This window comes from Rousettus aegyptiacus, unplaced genomic scaffold (genome assembly GCF_014176215.1).
Source record: "Rousettus aegyptiacus isolate mRouAeg1 unplaced genomic scaffold, mRouAeg1.p scaffold_m13_p_16, whole genome shotgun sequence".
NCBI lineage: Eukaryota > Metazoa > Chordata > Mammalia > Chiroptera > Pteropodidae > Rousettus > Rousettus aegyptiacus.
The window spans coordinates 20,880,035-20,900,781 of record NW_023416291.1 but is presented as its reverse complement, the minus strand read 5'-3'; the positions used below and the strand labels follow the sequence as shown (position 1 = coordinate 20,900,781).

The window sequence follows — 20,747 nt, the reverse complement described above, 5'->3', positions numbered from 1 at the left end:
AAAGATAAGAAGCCAGGATTCTTGCTCCAGAGTTTACGGCTTAATAATATGTTATTGTTATTATATCATTCTCTATTCTTTTCAGTATATTAGAAATAAAAAACACTTTTAACCTATGAATATAAAGGAAAGCACGTGTACAGACATATTTTCTGTGTAGTTTAAACTGGTTCTAAAGATGCTAAAAAAAATTATAGGAATGTCCTGAAAATAGCAGCATCCAAATTACTCTAATTTACTAATTTATATATTTGAGGTTTGGTATTTTTTAGAACATTACTTCATAGTCAAACATAATTTCTTCCATAGCCTTAATATATATTTGTAATACTAGATAACTTAAATGGGGAAGCGTATGATGTAATTCGACCATCTCCTTCTTTCTCATTAGAGGCAAAATTCAATCCTTAGATTCAGGTCTGAAAATTCACATTAAGAGTTTTTAATAAACAATTCTGTTAAGAAATTTAATAGTTTCAATTATTCACTTTTTCTGGTCTTTTAATTATGAATTGGTATTTTTTTTAAAGCCAGCAGCTAATACTTATATGATAAAACATAAAAATATAATTCTGTATAGGACTATTTATACCATAAAATAAAAGGGTTATTTGACTATGTGCTAATTATACGCTCTTTGTCCCTAGTACCACTGTTACCATTTTTTAAATGTCTCTTCTTCTCAATCTGCTCACTCACATTCTCAATGCTATTATCTATTAACCTATAGGATATGCATTCAAAATATGAAAATATCAAAAAGAAGTTCTTGCTTTCAAAGAGTTCATCATCTAGTAAGGGAAATAGACAAGTAAAAGTTATCTACAATACACAAATAGTTTAACAAAGATATTTTTAAGGTATTAGAGAAACATAAGGGTTGGGGTAGATGAAAGGATGGCTGCTGTACTTCGAGAACGGGAAACCTGGAACATGATGAACAGGAGACGACTCTTTCAAGAAAACTTGTCTTTAAAAGGAAGAGAGGGTAATAGCTAGTGGCATAAGTTCCAGAGAAGGTTTTAAGGTGAGAGTTAAATACTTAGCATCAACTCCACTGAACTACTTTCCTTGTTCCACTCCTCTTACAGGACTAAATCCCCACTGAGAGTGAGAGCAAGTTACTGTACATTTCTAAGCCTTGAACAAGACAGATATTTAACACTAAATTATAGAGGGAACCTAAATAAGTGATCTCTAAAGTTCTTTCTACACATAAACTCTCTGATTCTGCAACTATGACTATCTGATCTCTTTAAACTCAAAGGTAAATCACAAAACATTCAGTATGCAAAAGAAAAACAAAGACCAATTAAGAGATGAAATAAATTTGTACTACTGCATTCTACTATTTTTGCAAAACTGTTACAATTAATTTCTATTTGAACATCAGTAAAATTTCCACAAATAGTGCCTTTTTATCAGAGTTGTTAAAAGTGCTTCTTCCCCGCAAATCTGCAGATTTCTAAGAATGAACGAGCAAATGTTTTGTGGTAACAGCAGCTGCTTAAAACCCCATAGCTTAGACTTGTAAAAGCCATGTTTAAAAGGAAGATACTTATAAAAACGTGTATAACATTTTTACAATATATTTGTTCATTATCTTCACTTTAAACTTTTAATGTACAAGTAGAAGGTTCATGAAGAGTTTTTTTAAAAACCTAGCTAAGATAAGCTCGTTATAGTAATATGCCTTCTTTTCGCTATTACACATTCTGAAATTTAGAACAAGGTTGCCTTACCTGATATGGACATGGAATGTGATATTCTCTGCAGCGTTCTTGTATCCATGTTGTTTCCCAGATGCCACGGTAAGCTTGTTCATAAAAGTAGCATCCAATTACAACCAAGAGTGGTACGAGATAAAGAATGCTGAAAACACCAATCCGGATCATAAACTTCACCAATTTATCTTGGTTCTCCTTTTCTAATGGAATCTCAATTCGAACTCTGTTTAGGGATATAATGCCGGCTAAGAGGAGCGAAACCCCTACTACCACATACAGGCAGAGGGGTGCAAGAACAAAATATCTTAATGCATCAACATCGTAGAGGCCAACAAAACACACGCCACTAATATTGTCACCTTCAATTTTATTCATCGCTAAAAGGATGATAGTTAGAGTTCCAGGGATGCCCCATGCACTGGCGTGAAACAGCAATGCTTTCTTCTCAATAGCTTCACTACCCCACTTTGGCACAGCTGCCAAGAACCATGTGATGGTAAGGATTACCCACCAAACGCTGCCAGCCATAGTAAAAAAATAGAGTACCATAAAAAGCATGGTACACGCTTTATTATGAGATCCTTGTGTCACTGTGGAAGCCTTATACTGTGCTGGGTTAGATGCATTGCAGGCTACTCGGTCCTCAAGCAAAAACCCAATGAAGAAAATTAATGATACCATCATGTAGCAGACTGCATAAAATATGATAGGTCTTTCAGGATAACGGAATCTTGTGACATCAATCAAAAAAGTTAAAAAAGTAAACAACGTGGCAGAGAGGCAAATGATTGAAATCAATCCTATGAAATAGCGAGCAAATGAAAGTTCTTCTCTCCTAAAGTACATGTTTGGACAAGGAGGTGAACAATCACGCACGTGCAAAAAAGAATAACCAAGATCAGGATCAATTTTCAACTCTCGGGGACACCAAAAACCATAGTCCCTCTGCACTGCCACTGGGGCTCCTTCAGTAGGATCTCCAGCTAAATTCAGATCCACAAGTCGAGGGTATGGCTCATCACAATCTGGGAACCTAGAAAATACAAGATGAGAACCATTTTACTAATTGGGAAATCTATTGCCACCTAATAATTTCCAAATTTAGCACTTATGGCCTTATTATTTATTCTTATGTCCTAAGAGCACATTACAATAAGTAGGAATAAAGTGCTATCTTCTGTGTGGGCCATACAACTAGATTTTCTGTAGCTGACCAAAAAATGGGATGGTTTTATACTTAATTCTGTTTTGGTTTCAGAAACAGTACTCTTTCCTAAAACAGCTATCAATAGAAGTGTATATATATATAAACGATTTATTTGGGACACACAGTTTAAAGTAAGATTTAAAAATATAAACATATACAAATAAAATATATATATAAATTTTTGTAAGTGTATAACTCCAAAAGAATAGACGTCACAGTTACTTTTTTCTAACCTTTAACTACAGTATATTCCTCAATATACTCTAGACTCAAATAGAAATTACTTAAACATGAGTTAAAAATCTTCGCTAAATGCATGGCCCAAGGTGTTTTAAGTTGGCTTAGCATTAAATATCCTTAAAAATGGCTTGTTTTTTTTATTTTTCCTTCCCATTTTACAGCTTTTTTTTGCTTAATATATTGATTAATAAAAGGCCTTCTAAGGTCTCTACTGTCAACTAGTTCTTTCCTACCATCTATAATTTCTCTCCAATCCATTATATTCTAATTAAGTTATTCTCAGAATTTAGTGTATACGAAAAAAATTTAAAGTTCTTTTAAAATGCAAATTCTTGGTTCCCATCACCCAAATCATTTTTCAGTGTGCCTGTGTTAGGGTCTAAGAAATCTACATTCTAACAATTCCACAAAGGGCCATGATCTACAGACTTAAGAAACTGTCATAACCTCAGAACAAAGAAATCAGGGTTGTGTTGCAGATATACTTACCCAACTAAGGATATCATTCTCATGAACTTCCTGCATCTTCAATTTTATTGCCAGTAGCATTTTCTAAGCCTTCGGACTCTCACTAACTAGATGTTTACTAGTTTATGTGCATCAAATAGTTTCCAAGAAACTATCACTGATATTGTTTGCCAAATACATATATAATCTCATGATGTAGCACATTGTTTTATTTCCTAATACAAACCATTTTCTTCACAGAACTTAGAACTATAAAGCCAAAAGACATAAACTTATTGTGTTTAGTCATTTATTGGAATCCTGGAGTATGCCAGGGTTTAACATAAACAGACCAAGAACACAGGATCTCTATCCTTAACTCTAAAAGGAGCCACAAACTTATAAATGCAACACAAAATACAGTAGTGTGATACATGAAGCTATCAAAATCTGTATAAAGTTAAAAAAATGATACAGAGAAGGATTATTTCAGGGGAAGAGGTTATGAAAGACTTCACAGAGTAAGTCCCTCAATACAAGATTTTAAAGCAGTATTTGCCAGGATTGGAAATATGCCAATCAGTATTCTAGGAAGAAATTTAAGCAAAGGCATAGTGGTTTAAACAGGGTATGTTTAGTACTGGAGCATGAGGTGTGCATGACTTGACAAGAGAAAAGTCTGGAGAGGTAAGTCTTTGCAGAAATATATGTGTCTGTGTGTCTGTGTGTGTGTGCATGTATGTACAAATATATAAACAATATGTTTCAAACTATGCAAAGTAATACTATATATTCTTACGAATATATTTGTATATTTAACTGCCAATTCAACATATACACACCCCTCAAGCTTTAAGCCTTCTAAAACCAAACTCTTGATTTTCACTACTTGTATTTCTCCATTTCGACAAGCAGTAATTCTATTCTTCTAGTTGCTCAGGCCAGAAACCCTGGGGTCATCTTTGAAGTTTCTTCGCTTACATATACCTCACAACCTACTAGCAAACCCTGTCATTCTATTTGGGAATATATCCAGAATCTGACCACTTCTCACTTCCTTCACTTTGCTGCCCCCCAGTTTGAGCCATGAGTACATTCTCTCTGGACTCTGGGAGTGGCTTACAATTGATCTCCCTCCACAGAGTAGCCACTCCTATGTTCATGACCATTTCTCTTCTGTTCAAAATCCTCTAATGACTTCCCTTCTCAGTCAGAATCAAATCTGAATTCCATACCAGAGCTACCACCCCCTAGTACTTTTCTGATCTTATTTCTTCCCATTCTCCATCATTCACTAAATAAAAAGACCACTAAACAATGGGAGTTAGATACAAGAAACATAAAATAGGGTTCTGGACCAGGCAATTCATACCTGTTATAAACACCAAGAAATTTAGACTTTCAAAAGAGGGACTATAAGTACTATCAGATGTTTAAGCACGGAGTGGGTTAGCTGGGGTTAAATAGATAGGAAACAGAGTAGACAAATATGAGAAAGCAAAATGTCAGTAAATTGACCATAAAAACTGTTTTATTTCTTAAATTTTTGCATATTTCAAATGAGCATGACAACACCTACTTTTTACCTACCTCAGAGGACTATTGTTAAAATAAAATTAATAGTAAATATGAAGGAAAAAAGAATGTTCAGTACAGCATTGTTTATAATAGCAAAAACCTGGAAATAACCCTAACCCAAATGACCATCACTAGAAGATAGCTAAATAACTATAGGGTATTAATGGAAGTGGCCATTATATAGCAATTAAAGGAATGACCCAGAATGATACAGATATAAACATAGGTACATATAAAAAAAATGTAATGTTGTTTATAGATACGTATATACGCAGTAAGAGTATAAAAACAAGCATAGGAATGATTAACAATGAATTCAACATAATGATTAACTCATCTCTGGGGACAAAAGAAAGGAATAAAATCAAGACAGGTGCCAGGGAAGAAACCTTCAATTCTATCTGTATAGTTGTTTCCTTGTCCCTTCCTCCCTCCCTCCCTTCTTTCCTCCCTCCCTCCCTTTCTTCTTTCCTTGTCTCTTCCCTTCTTGTCCCTTCCTTCATTGTCCCTTCCTTCCTCCCTTCCTCCCTTTATCTCTTTCGTTCGTTCTTCTTTTTAAAGCCTACAGCATCTGGTATTCCTAGGCAGTCTCCCATCCAAGTACTAACCAGGTTCGACCCTGCTTAGCTTCTGAGATCAGACGAGACTGGGCATGTTCAGGGTTGCATGACCATAGACTACAGTTTTCTTTCTTAAAAGGAAAAAAATCTGAACCAAATATTGCAAAATGTTAAAGACTGGGAAAAGCTAGATAATAACAGGCACACACATATTCATCTTATTATTCTTTATCCTTGAAATACTTCAGGATACAAAAATGCACAATGTTATTATATAAAAAACAACAAACATTACTACTGTAAACATTACTGCTACTAATAATAATGTTCTCTGGTACAAATCTCTAAGACTGTCTAGTAAACATCCTCAAACCTTTAGGAAATGCTTATAATTATATATTGAAAATGATCAGAAAAGCATCTGACATTTTCTGGGTCTGGTATATTAATACATGATAGAAAAACATAACTGAAAGAAGTACTTTAGACGTTAAAACATTTAGATCATAAAGATATAAGTTCCATTAAATTATCATTAAAGATATTTAATGATGAGGCAACAAATGATTATTTTCTCCACATTTTCTAATTCTCATAAACGGCATTACTTTTATAACCAGAAAAAAAAAAATTGGAGGGAGAAAATCAACTGAATGTCTGATGTTTTTCTTAATTTAATTCTTTTAAAAATTTCAGAGAAATATTTTTCTTTTTCTACCTTTTTAAGTTAAAGCTTCCAAATTCCTAAGGAAATGAATAATTCTGAGGCCATGAAACTGCTGTTCAAAATTAAGACTAATATATATACTTTAAAAAAAAGTTTTTAAAAACCGATGACCTAGAAGACAAGTAATTTTAAATATATTTCAACATAAGTAGTGATCCATGAAAATATGACTTTCGCACCTACTGCATTCCATATCTTCAGGCCAAGGAACACCAAACATCTCCATGAGCTTTGAACACTCGCTGTAAGCCCGCTGACACAGCCTACGACAGGGAAGTGTGACACGTCCATACTCCATACAAATAGGAGCATAGAGTGCACAAAGAAATGGCCGGAAATCCTGAGAACAATCCAGATTCACCATAGGGTGGAATGGCTAGGGAAAAGTTAAAATTGAATCATTAGTGAAAGTGTTGTATACAAATTAAAGTTTTCTATAGACAACATTGCAATATTCATTTTTTTTTTCATTTAAAAAAAATTCTGAAGATTACTAAAGATTTCTGAAGGAGTTTTATTAAAAAAAAAAAAAAAAAAAAACCCTCTTAGCCCTATCCCTGGAGATTCTGATTTAGTTAAGTCTGAGGTGTATCCTAGAATCTATATGTATATTTTAATTGTCACAGGTGATATTAATGAAGAGACAGAACAGAGAAACACTAATAACAATATGATCCATTTTACAAAGAAAAGAAACATGATATATGCCAAACACTTAAAAGAGTGATTACTGATTGGTGATGGGAGTACAAGAGATTTTAATTTTGTTTCTTTTATGTATTTCAATTTTTCTTCAATTTACATGTATCAACAGTAGAGAAAGGACAAAAAGTGAAAGCAAAGGGAAGGAGGGGGGAGATAAGTAGTTATAGTAGTGTTAGTTTTCAGTGTGGGATTTAAGGAAGAAATCTCCCATCTTTGTCTCATATTTCCTCGTTCTTTTTATGTTCATTTTTTTAAACAGAGTTCTTTAAACACTGAAATCACATGATGTAAACAGAGCTAGCTAGCACTGTAAGCTGATATTAAGAAAACAAAAAGTAGTAGCTCCAAACATAAAACCATACCACAATCATCATTATAACCACAGGAATAGATCAAATATCCCAAGAAATATGCATCTAGGCTTTTCACTATCAAATAATTTTCCACTTGTTTATATAATAGTTTCCGAATCACTGTTGATTTTGTATTGACTACAAAGATTCTCACCACCAGGCCTTTCTACACCAATATATATTTTCCAGAGATCTCCTATACATAATGTAGCCAGAAAATCCAGAATCACAGAAACTGATGTCAAAGAAGTTAACTGTATAATAGATGTGAGAACTGATATATAAAAATGAACTATTTGTGACAATAAACTATATGTAACTATCATGTCCAAGTAAAAAGGAGTAGTTTCTGTTAAACCAATGTTTCCATCAAGAAAAACTTTAAAATATAAGGGAAAAGTTTAAATATATCATTTTAAAGCTATCTGAGAACTGCTGAAAGAAAAGAACTAGAGAGACCAAGAATCCAGAGACCAGGAAGCATGGTGAGACTGGGCACAAAGCAAGAGGCTGAGAATCAAGTTTTGCTTTGGCTGATGCTAGAAAACCAAGAAACCATCAGAGTTTTGGTCTTATGAGGCTACAGACAAAATTCACATGCAAAAGAATAAAGTTGGATCATTGCTTTATACTACATACAAAAATTAACTCAAAAAGCATCAAAGGCCTAAACATAAGAGCAAAATCTATGAAACTTGCAAAAGAAAACATAGGGATAAAATAAATCTTCATGACCTTAGGTTTTACAATGGTTTCTTAGATGTGATACCAAAGCACAAGCACAAAAGAAAAATGGATAATTTGGACTTCATCAAAATCAAAAGCTTTTGTGTATTAGAAGACACTCTCAGGACAGTGACAACCCTTAGAATGAAAGAAAATATTTGTAAATCAGGTATCTGATAAAGGTCTAGTATCCACAATACAAAAAGAATTCCTATAATTCAACAAAAAGACAAATGATCCAATTTTTAAGTGGGCAAAATACTTGGACATCCTCCAAAGAAGTTATGCAATGACCAATAAGCACATTAAAATATGCTCAATGTCATTAGTCGTTAGGGAAATGCAAATTAAAACCATAATGAGATACCACATCACAGACACCATGATAATCTAAAGAACAAAAAATAACAAATGTTGATAAAATGTGGAGAAATCAGAACCCTTACACATTGTTGATGGGAATGTAAAATGAGGCAACCACTATGGAAAAGTTTGGCAATTCCTCAAGAAGTTAAACAGAATTACCATATGGCCCAGCAATTCCGCTCTTAGGAACATACTCAAAAGAATTAAAAATGGTGTTCAAGCAAAAATGTGTATATGAATATTCACAGCAGAGCAGCATCCATTATTCATAATAGCCAAAGGAACAAAATAAACAAAAAGCAAGCAAATGGGAAGAAAATAATAAAGAAGAAAACTCGGTAAAATTGAAAACAGAAAAGCAACAGAGAAAAAAAATCACTCAAACAAAGAGCTGGTTCTTTGAAAATATCAATAAAATGGGTAAGCTTCTAGCAAGACTGACAAATAAAAAGGGTAAACATAAATTACCAATATCGAGAATGAAAGATGTCAATAGTCTCCAGACATTAAAAAGATAAGTACATAAGATATATACATAAACTAGATAATTCAGATGAAGTGGACCAATCCCTCAAAAGCCACAAACTACCAAAACTCACCCAAGATGAAGCTGATAATCTGAATAGTCCTATTACCATTAAAGAAATTGACTGTGTAATTTAAAACCTCCTGAAAAAGAAATATCTAGGTCAGATAGTTTCATTGGTAAAATCTAATCAACATTTAAAGAACACAAATTCTATACAATCTCTTCCAGAAAACAGCAGAGAACTAATCCCAACTAATTCTACAAAGCAAGGATTACTATCAAAGCCAAACAAAAATAGTACAAAAAGAGAAAACCATAAACCAATATCCCTCCTGAATATAAGGGCCAAAATCCTTAACAAAATAGTAGCAAATCAAATTCAAAAATGTATTAAAAGCATTATATACTATAACCTAGTAAGATTTGTTCCAGAAAGTCAAGGCAGACTCAATATTCAAAAATCAATCACTGTAATTCACCAAATTAACAAGCTAACAAAGAAAATTCATATGATGATACCAAATGATACAAAAATAGCATTCATGATTTTTAAAGTTTTCAGCAAACTAGAAATAGAGGGTAACTTTCTCAACTTGATAAAGAACACCTACAAAAACCCTAAAGTTAACATTATATGTAATAGTGAAACACTGGATTCTTACCTCTAAGATTGGAAACAAGAGACAGACGCCTGTTTATCATTTCCATTCAATATAGTACTGAAGTCCTGCTAGCATAATAAAGTAAGAAAAGGAAAATAAAAGGTGTGTAGATGGGAAAAAGAAAACTGTCCTTATCTGCAGATGATACTACTGTCTACATAGAACATCCCAAGAAATCTTAAAAAAACAAAACAAAACAAAACAAAAAACCACCTCCTAGAACTAACGAGTGAGTTCAGCAAGGTTGCTAGGGTTGCTATACCAAAGTACCACACATACTGAGTGGCTTAAACAACAGAATTCATTTTCTCACATTTCTGGAAGCTAGAAGTCTAAGATCAAGGTGCCAGCAGAGCCATGTTCTCTCTGAAGGTGCTAGGAAAGAATCTGTCCGTGGCCTCTTTCCTAGCTCCTAGTAGTTCCTTGGCTTGTGGCAGCACAAATTCAGCCTTCACATAGCATTCTCCCTGAGCCTCCTCATATCACCTACCCTCTATGTGTGTCTGTGTCCAAATTTCCCATTTATAAGGACATCAGTGACGTTAGATTAAGGGCCCCTCCCTACTCCAGTATGACCTCCTCTTAACCAATTCCATTTAGAATGACCCTAAATCCAAATAAGGTCACATTCTGAAGTACTGGGGTTTAGGATTTCAACATATAAATTTTAAGGAGACTCAATTCAACCCACAACACTGTTCATGGATTGAAGATTCAACATGTAAAGACGTTAACTGAACGCAACAGAGTACATACATGTAATATTAAGTTGTACACCTGAAATTTACATATTAACCAATGTTACCCCAATCAATTTAATTTTTTAAAAATCTCAATGTCCCCCAAATGATCTCTAGATTTAATTTCTATCAAAACCCAGGATTACGTTTAGTACACACAAACAAGTTTATTCTAAAATTTAGATTTAAAAAAAGGAAGTAGAATAACTGAAAGTACTTTTAAAAAGTGGAAAGAATCATGCTATACAATTTAAAAATTTACTACATAGCTAACAGTAATTAAAACACTATGGCACTCATGGAGAAATAGACCCAAAGATCAACAGAACAGAATGGAGAACCCAGATAAATACACAAAAGCCAAATGATTTTTGATGAGAACAAAGGCAATTCAACAAATGCTGCTGAAGCTAGTGGATATCCATAAGCAAAAAAATAAACAATACCTCATACAAACTAACTCAGAATTGAACATGGATTTAAACATAAGACATAAAGCTATAAAACTTTTTTAAAAAAGAAAAAAGAAACATAATCTTCCAGACCTAGGCTACAGAGTCCTTAAAAATTATACCAAAAGCATTATACATAAAATTTAAAAAATGGTAAATCGAACTTCATTAAAATTTAAAACTTCTGTTCTCCTAAAAAGACCTTGCTGAGAAAATGAAAAGACAAGCTGCAGTCTAAGATAAACTATCTGTAAACCAACAAAGGATTTGTATCTAGAATATACTAAAAAACTCTCAAAATTCAAAAGTCAAAAACAGATAATTCAACTGGAAAATGAATAAAAGATGGGAACATACATTTCACCAGAAAGGACATGTAAATAGCAAATAAGCACATGAAAAGACGTTCAATATCATTAGCCATGAGAGAAACACAAATTAAAACCACGTAAGATATTACTACATCACATTAGAAAAGCTAAAATTAAAAAATAGTGAAAATACCAAATGGTGGTGAGAATGCAGAGAAAGTAGATCTCTCATACACTGCTAGAGGGAATGTAAAATGGCACAACCATTATGGCAAACAGTTGATCAGTTCCTTAAAAATCCAAACATAAGCTTATCATATGATTCAGCAATCACACTCCTGGGCACTTATCCCCCCCACCCCGAAACTTAAATTTGCACAAAACCTGTACACGAATGTTCATAGCAGCTTTATTTGCAATAGCAAAGAGCTAGAATCAATCCAATGTCCTTCAATGAGTGATTGGTTAAACAAATTGTGGTGCATCTCTATAATAGACTGCTACTAAGCAATTAAAAACAATGACTATTGATACCTGTAACAACATGGATGGATCACAAGGGTATTATGCTAAATGAAAAAAGCCAATCTCAAAAGATTACATACTGTACGATTCCATTTGTATAACATTCTCGAAAAGACAAAATTGTACAGACAGAACGAATTAGTGGTTGGGTGGAATTAGGAAAAGAGGAAGAAGGAGAAAAGAAACACACGTAGGGGAGTTCTTTGGTGATGATAAAACATTTCTGTATCTTAACTGTAGCAGTGGCTACATCAGTTTATACATGAAATAAAGTTACAAAGACTACACACACATACATATACACATGCACAAAAATGAGTACATGTAAAACCTGGTGAACTATGATAAGGTCTGTAGATTGTACCAATGTTAATTTCCAGGTTTTGATACTGTAAAATAATTATATAATAAGGTCAGGAGGAAACTAAGTAGAGTACAACAGCCTGGTAGAATTTGGTTTATAAAGTTTTAACTTTTGAGATAAACCATAATTCACAAATTATTCATGATATTTGCAATATTAAAAGTTTACTTCCTTAAGGAAAGTCAGGTTTCATGGGCTGCTCTGGGGACTCTCCTTTGATTTAAGAAGATAACTATACTCCTGTGATAATGGCATATTATCTCCTGTACTATTTTTGCAACTTTCCAAGAGTCTATAATTATTTAAGTTAAAAAATGTATCATATTCACATGCTGATATATATACAAAATCATATATATATGAATGTGTATATATATGCATATATATGTCTTAAGCAAGTCTCAAATTTGCTTGGTATTCAGCAATACATAAAATACCAACTAATCCAACAGTTATGTTACTATATTAGTAAAACCTCCATCTGTGAGCCCCATAATTATAAAACTGATTTGACTGTTTTGCACTGCTTACACTGAACCTGAAACTACAAGTTTATGCTTCTGCTACTTGCTAGATCTAAGTATCTTGTGCTATATCTCAACAGCATTTAGTGACACTTGGCCAGTGTTCTAAGTGCCTTACACACATTCTCATTAACCCTCTCAACAATCCCATAAAGTAAATACTACTATCATTAATCCTATTTCATAATACATGAGAAGAAAATGAAGCACAGTAAATTAAGTAATTTGTCCAAGATCGCATAGCTACAAAGGACCCATAGTCAAAGCTTGACATTCTTATCCAAAGAGCTTAACCAATTTGTTCTATGTAACCTTTCTAAACTTGTTTTTTTCCCCTGCAAAATGGTCCTAATAAGAGATAAATAATATGTAAAAGAGCATACAGAACACAGTAAATGATAGATTAAAAAGAGATGAGGGAAGAGTTGCAAATTAATAGAGCTGGAGAAGACCTATTTGATGAGCATGAGGAACTCTGCTGAATTCCCTGTTCTCAAATGCCAAGTGAGAAAGTGAATGGGAATAGTTTTTAAAAAGCAAAACAAAACATGGATGAATGTCAAAATCATTATTCTGGGTGAGAAAATTAGACATAACAAAGTAGATACTGCATGATTATACTAATGTAAAACTCTAGAAAAGAAAACTAATCCACAGTAACAGAAAGCAGACCAGTAGTTGCTTAGAGCGGGGAGTTAACAGGGTGTGGACTACAAAGGGACACAAGGAGGCTTCTGGGATGATAGAAATGCTCTGTATATATCTTGATTGCAGTAATGGTTTCACAGGTATATTTATCTTTCAAAATTCACTAAATGCTTTAAATGGGTGAAGTTTATTGTACAGAAATCATACCTCCATAAAGCTGTTCTAGTTCAAAACAAACAAAAATACTATTTTCCAAATAAGCAAACTGCTTTGACTTTAACCCTAACAATGTTTAACCTCAGCAAAATCAAAATTAAATGAGGTAGCCTGAATACTGTAAAGTTGAGAAAAATATATAAAATAAGGACTAGTGTTAAAGCACTATGAAGAAAAAGGAACTTTGGCTGATTAAATTTTAAAAGATTCTTACTACTTCCTTAAACAGCACTTTTGTTCACTAAATTAAGACCAGGTATAGAAAGTTTACAAACTAAGTAACTTTCTAAAATTAAATTTCTGGTTTCTACAACAAAGGTGCACAACATGGAACCTTCTATTCTTTGTTCAAATTCAAATCAACCAAGCCTTTGTGCTCCCATTCTCTTTCTTCTTTCAAATTTCCATTTCTGTTACCATAGGAACGAACCTGCTAGCTGACTAGCCTTCAAGCATAGCAACAGCCCAAGCTTAGCAAGGAGTGTGAAAAGGGGACAGAGTCAAAGGCCAAAATTTGACTCAGGAGAATCAGAATTCCAGTCTTTGTCACTCTACAAAAGGGTCTGGTAACCACAGAAACTGTATCCCACTGGGTTTGGGAGTATTATGACTAAATTCACTAAATGTATAACTACACATGGAATGGCCTTGAAAATTCAAAAATGGTATTCATTCTCTTTCAGATCCAAAACAGAATAACAATTAAAAAAAAAAACTTTTTAGAATAATTTTGAGATTAAAAATAATACTTTTTAAAGACTCTTTTATGTAACAATAAAATTCCTAATGAGAAAAAGCTCAAAACTTTAAATTACTCTGCATTAAAAAAAAAAAAAGAAATTCTAGGTTTGTGAACACCTTTAATCCCAGTTTTCCTTTTCTTTTACAAATCTTAATATTTTTAAGTGTTTAATGACAGCATATTGAATACTTTCCAATAATCTTACAGTGAGTTGGTTTGCAGAAATATGCCATTATCACAGGAGTATAGTTATCTTCTTAAGTCAAAGGGGAGTCCTCAGAGGAGCCCATAAAAAAAATCTGACTTTCCATTAGGAAATAAACTTTCAATATTTCAAGTATCATGAACAATTTGTGAATTACTGTTTATCTCAAAAGATAAAACTTTACAAAATTTCACCACACTTTAATAAATCAATTTAAAACAAATTTTCAAAAAGTATTTCTTTAAAGTGATCACAAGAAAATCAATTAAAAATTTTAAAAGCTGCTATTTTTTCCTTCTAAGTCAAAAATTACTAAATGCAATTAATTCTCTACAACCTGTGTGTACATTTTTTAATTTAGAAGCTTCTTAATTTCTGGCTAGTTTCTCCGTCACACAATAGGCTTCTTAAGCCACTTCACTAGATTGCTGTTTGCTTAGGGAAAACCGTCTTACTAATACTAGCTTAAACAAAAGATAATAAGAAAAGTAAATCTGCTCCATAAAGGATGTATTCTAAAGACAGAAACCATGAATTCCAAGAATAAATATGATCAAAGAAATTTCATTTCCTAAAAAAAAGACTATTATCCATAAAACGTTTGATTATCCAAATAATTATTGGAATACAAGAGTATATTATATTATTCTCTTTAAAAAAAAACCTGTCTTTCAATGCCCACTCAAATATCATCTGCAACTAAAGCCTTCCACATATGATCCCTTTTTTTTTAATCCCCTTTGACTTGTATGTCCTTATGGCATTTACCAAGTTCTTTCTTCAGTTTGTCATTCAGTCAAAATATATTTAATAAACACTGGATGTGGTTCCATAGTGTAGCAGTTAGCAAGTCTGCTTTACACACAGAAGGTCCTGGGTTCGTACCCCAGTGGAGCCACAGTTCGTGGTCTATGGCCATGCCACCCTGAACAAGCCTAATGTCTCATCTCAGAAGCTAAGCAGGGGTCAGGCCTGATTAGTACTTGGACGAGAGACCACCTAGGAAGACCAGGTGCTATAGGCATAAATAATAATAAAAAATAAATAAAAAATAAACAAAAACACTAAGTCTTAGGCACTGCAACTGGGAGCTAGACAAATAAGGGTAGTTGGGATTTTTTAAAAACAAAGTTTCTGTACTAACTTTATTATTTTAAAAGTACAATGAGTTTCCCATAGAAAAATCAGAAAATACAAACATTCAATGAAGCATAAAAATAGAAAACACAAATAAATTACACTAACTCAGGAACCACCACTGTTGGCCTTAGGGAAAAGCCTTCCAGATAACTTGCTCTTATATGAGCATGTATATTTTTCTCCAGCCAAAGCAGGATACCATACAAAACATTGTGTTACCTACCCCTACTTTTTTTTCTACTTATTGAGGTATCAAGTACAGGTGGAGATGGAGAAGACAGTTGTAAGGCAGAAGAAATATGGGGGAAAGGAGAATGTAGAGTTATTATTTAATGGGCAGAGTTTCAGTTTTGACAGATGAAAAAATGCTGGAGAAGGACAGAGGTGATGATTACATAACAAGGTGAATGTACTAATACCACTCGCCTGTCACTTAACAATAGTTGGAATGGTAAATTTTGTTATATATATTTTGCCACAATTATAAAATAATTTTTGAGGAAGATCTAGAAATACTAATTTGGGATATTCAGGTTATATTGAGTGAAAAACATAAGGTAACAAAAACAAACAGTACAACACTATATCAAAGAAAGGTGAAAGAATACATATAGATAGATATCAAATAAACATTTCATATAAATATTATATTTTCAATTCTCTAATAGAAGTATAAACAAAACCATTTTTAGAAGACTACCTTTAGGTGGAAGAAAAGAACAACATAGAGGTGAGAGGGCCAGAAACTAAACTTCTCTGAATGTATCCAAAAATTTACTTAGCAATTTGGACAGCTCAAAATAGTTTAAGAAACTCAGGAATGATATTTTTTTTTTCTATAAAAAGCCACTGATATCAGGAAGAAAGACATCAAGTTAAGAACTCATAAAAGTTGTGCATTTGTGTAGATATTCATGTTTTGGAAAGTAGGGTAGAGTAACATACTAGCAAGGATCTTCTTTTCCAAGTTAATAAACTGATACCCTATTATTTAAAAACATCCCAATTTCAATGACAGTATATAAACTAGGAATTCTCCACATACAATGAAAGGATATCAAACTTGTTGATCATGAATAATCAAATTGAGATAACCGGATTCTGCACTTTCTCTCATCTGTGCACCCCAGCTCACTGCCATATACTATTTTGCCACAAGCCCTCATTTTGACTAATCAAACACCACTACAGGAATGAATCCTAAGCAGGCTTGAAGACTGGGCCTGCTGAAATATGCTACACCAAGGAAACTGCCTTTCAACTCATCAAGTCCCACAGTGAACACTCAAGAATGTGCTGGGATTACCTGTTCCAATTACTTGCTCCTGGCAAAAGCTGGCAGGCACGTATCCACAGTTCCTTGATAGACCTAAAAATCCTTACTTTCATCTGGAATAATGTTGTGTTGACTGTTGAGTATCCATGTCTTTTGCTATTACAGAAAGTTCACACTCTCAAACTGTCAGATGATTCTACCAATATAGCATCCTGATATGACAACCATGCTAGAAGCAACTAACTATGCCCAACATTAATTACTTAGAATCCCCAGAGCCTTCTCCTAGAAAGTATTACTCACTTAGGTCCTTTCCCTAGAATGTGTGAAATTCAAACTGAGGCAACCTCATTCCCAGTAAAATATATAGACTGCATGGGCTTGTTTAGGAGGGTGGTGAAGAAGAAATAGCTTACCATGCCATTACTATCAAACTTCCATGAGCCTACAGTAGGGATACAAGTTCACGCGGAACACATTCATCACCTTTCTACTACTTTCTCTCTAAATTCCATTTAGAAATGGAATTTGCAAGACAATTAACATATGTGGATCATCTATTGTGTGCTATGAATTGTGCTACCTACTTTACAAATCTCTCATTTAATCTCAATAGCCCTTCAATATACTTTTTGTTATTAATGCCTTTTCACAAATGTAGAAACCAAGACTCAGGGATATTAAGTGACTTAAGTCCCAAGTCCAAAGTCTTAAAGTTACTACATGGCACAGCCAAGCCAGTACAAATATCTTTATGACTTACTTCTTACAGCCTTATTTTGCTTTCCAAATAATTTGTACTAACTTGTAATGATACTGAAAACAAGGGTATTCCTACTTTAGTTTGCGGGGAGAGAAAACTGATGGCTTTAATACACAGTAGGGACTATAACTGGAACCAAATTACTGTATTAAACCATCATCCATTTTTGTATATTCTAATGTGACACTCTAGATCAAATCTCTCTTTACCAGTTAGACCTTGTGTAGTCAGAGGATGAGCAGAAAATGTTTTGTTCAAACTATAATGTTTTCAAATATTTGGATATATAAGATGCTCTCCATATTTCAAAATCTATGAATAATAATCTTTCTACAAATTTTCCCAGACAGATGTTAGTTTACTTAGAAGTAATGAACCTTTGAGTTTTACTATAAAATGAAGAATTCCAAAACATGTAGGCTTCAATTTGCTGAAAGCACTGTAACGATAGATTAAACACTAAAATACAAAACATTCTCTGTAAATTATATGTATTATATATTAATTATATGTATTAATATGAGAATATGGATGAATGGCAAATGCTATCACTTTTAAGAGTACTTGCTATGAACCAGGTACTATATATACATGTTTTCATTTTCTATGTTACAAAAGCTCATATAACTATTAACTCCATTTTATAAGCAAAAAAACTATGGTAAGAAAAGTCTTCATAAATTGCCCAAAGAAATATAGCCAGGAAGTGATAGAGCTAGAATTCAAAGCCAGGTCTGTCCATATCCAAAGGCTATGCTTCTTATCACCAGCATTTACTGCCTCCTACTTCTTATCCAGTAAACATATCCTCGACCACAATTCTAAAACCACTATAGCATCCTGATATGACAACCATGCTAGAAGCAACTATGCCCAACATAGAAACACACATATACTTACTTAACCACTATAGAAACACATATATACTTACTTAAACCTATTAACTATATACCCATTAATTTGTCATAATTTCTAAAGTAAAATCATTAAAAAGTGCCTTAAAAATCACAATTATAAAAATTCAAGTAAAGCAACAAATTTTCATAAAAGCCTGAGAGGTCAAGAACATATAATTCACACAACAAAAACTTTTCCTTTGCTTAGGAGCTTTGTTCTTTAAAAACAAACAAACAAACAAACAAACAAACTGATGTAAAACATGGTAAAACCAGGAAATCATTTTAAACATTTAAGAAAATTCAAATACTGTACACTATCAGCCTAAAGGCTGAAAAAAAACAGCTCACTTTTCAAAATCATGTTACCTTCAATACCTAATGACTGAATTATGAATATTATATTCTGCTCTTTATCTAAAGTTTTATTATCAGCCAAATAACAAAAAAGACGCAATCATATAACTTAGATAATTTTAACTTCTGAATGCCTTTTATCTCCTATGTTCCAGTGTTTTAAATTTCTTTATAAAAGTATAATGTCTAAAAAATGTCAAGTAACATCCCCCAAACGTGGATTCTTCAATATAGAGTTTGATTTAAATATATAATGTTTTAATGTACAAGATGTAGTTAAAAATAACATCCTTTCCCTGTTTGTCAGACACATTCATTAGATTAGTTAACAAGGCAATATGAGAATTATTTTTTAAGATATGTCAAAGAATAGATCCAGTCTTACCTCCATTGCTAAAGCTGCTGTCTGTTGGTCATAATGATTCAGAAGATTAGGCATGAAGGTAGTATTATAAGGCAAATCTTGGCACATCCTCAAGGTAATAGGTTCACAAGAAAACAAACTGTGCCCACCTATATGCTCCGCAAACATAGTCAAGGGCCAAAGATAGAAGACAATCCAACTCATAGCCATCCTTCTTGGATCTGAATGAGATTCGGATGATCAGGCCTATTCAATATTTAAGATCTTTAGATACCTGTAGGTCTCAGCTTGAAGAAGTATTTCTTCTATATCTTACTGTTAAGTTCTTCAAACAGGTAAATACTCTTTGCACCGTCAGAGGTTTGTTAGCTTGGTCTCACAAAAGGCATTTGTTTTTGGTTTCACAATACAGGAAAATGACATCATCTTGTCTCTTCTTTTCATTTTATTACATAGGGCACATTTGGCCAACATATCAAGTTGATCAACCACATTCCCAAACAACAGATTCCATCTTAGGAGAGCTATTTCTTCCTTTGATTGAAATATCTGAAAAGTATGTTTTTTAAAAATGGGAGAAATTAGTCATTTCTTCTCAAAATTTGTGGACTTGATATAAAATCTTTGATGAGCTAGGTAATGTTGTAGTATACAAAAAACAGTTGCATTTTTATACACTTAGCAATAACTATCAGAAAGAGAAATAAAGAAAATCTTTGATGAGAGATATCATACTGACCTAACAGATAAAAAATATATAGGTATTTCATATAGTTCTTCTGCCTTATCATTCATGCTATAGATATACTGACATTTTTTTTGACTAAGACAATTCTTAACCAGCACTAAAAGGCAAATTTTCTTCCCTCAGTTGTTTATTTAACATGTCTGATTGCAATTTTTCATTTATCACAAGATACAATCGGTCCATTTTGAAACATTTTTATGCTGTTGTCCTAAATTTTAAATAGCTGCCATACTTATAATCTAAGCTATTGAATTTAAAACGTATATGTGTTTTGATTAATAGTGCATTTTTACATTAACTGACTTGGCAGAAAGAATCTGTGAAGGAGGGAGAATAAATCAAAAAGATATGAATTCAAGGTTTTTAATAGCTGTGTGAATGGAAACAGATCACCTAACTTCTCTGACCTTCAGATTTTTCTTCCTGAAAAAATACTACCTCTGCAATAAGTATGATATGTAAGTGAATTATGAAATAATGTATTTAAAAGTACTCTATAAATGGTAAAGCAGCATCAGACATCAGGTAGTTTTATTACTGAATTATAGTTGGCACAAAGGCTACCTTTATCAAAAAATACTACACTGGCAAATAGAAGCCTCTAAAACTAGTATCAAAAAATTTTCCCAAAATTAGTAAAACTGCTTAA

At 33.0% G+C, this 20,747-nt stretch overlaps 1 protein-coding gene across 4 annotated transcripts in view; it reads right to left on the bottom strand.

The window, feature by feature from the left end:
* Window positions 1-20,747, bottom strand: part of FZD3 (frizzled class receptor 3) — a 69,477-nt gene that overhangs the window by 41,318 nt on the left and 7,412 nt on the right. Inside the window, exons 1-4 of one of the 4 annotated variants that reach the window (XM_016144662.2) lie at window positions 9,828-11,062; window positions 9,236-9,305; window positions 6,666-6,862; window positions 1,743-2,760 (exon numbers count right to left, since the gene is read on the bottom strand). In XM_016144662.2, coding sequence (XP_016000148.1) covers window positions 1,743-2,760; window positions 6,666-6,862; window positions 9,236-9,274 — 1,254 coding nt within the window. In that variant the 5' untranslated portion in view covers window positions 9,275-9,305; window positions 9,828-11,062. Of the gene's footprint in view, window positions 1-1,742; window positions 2,761-6,665; window positions 6,863-9,235; window positions 9,438-9,827; window positions 11,063-19,371; window positions 19,900-20,747 lie in introns of those variants that run through there. The other 3 variants (XM_016144660.2, XM_016144661.2, XM_036233578.1) reach the window with 3 other exon arrangements.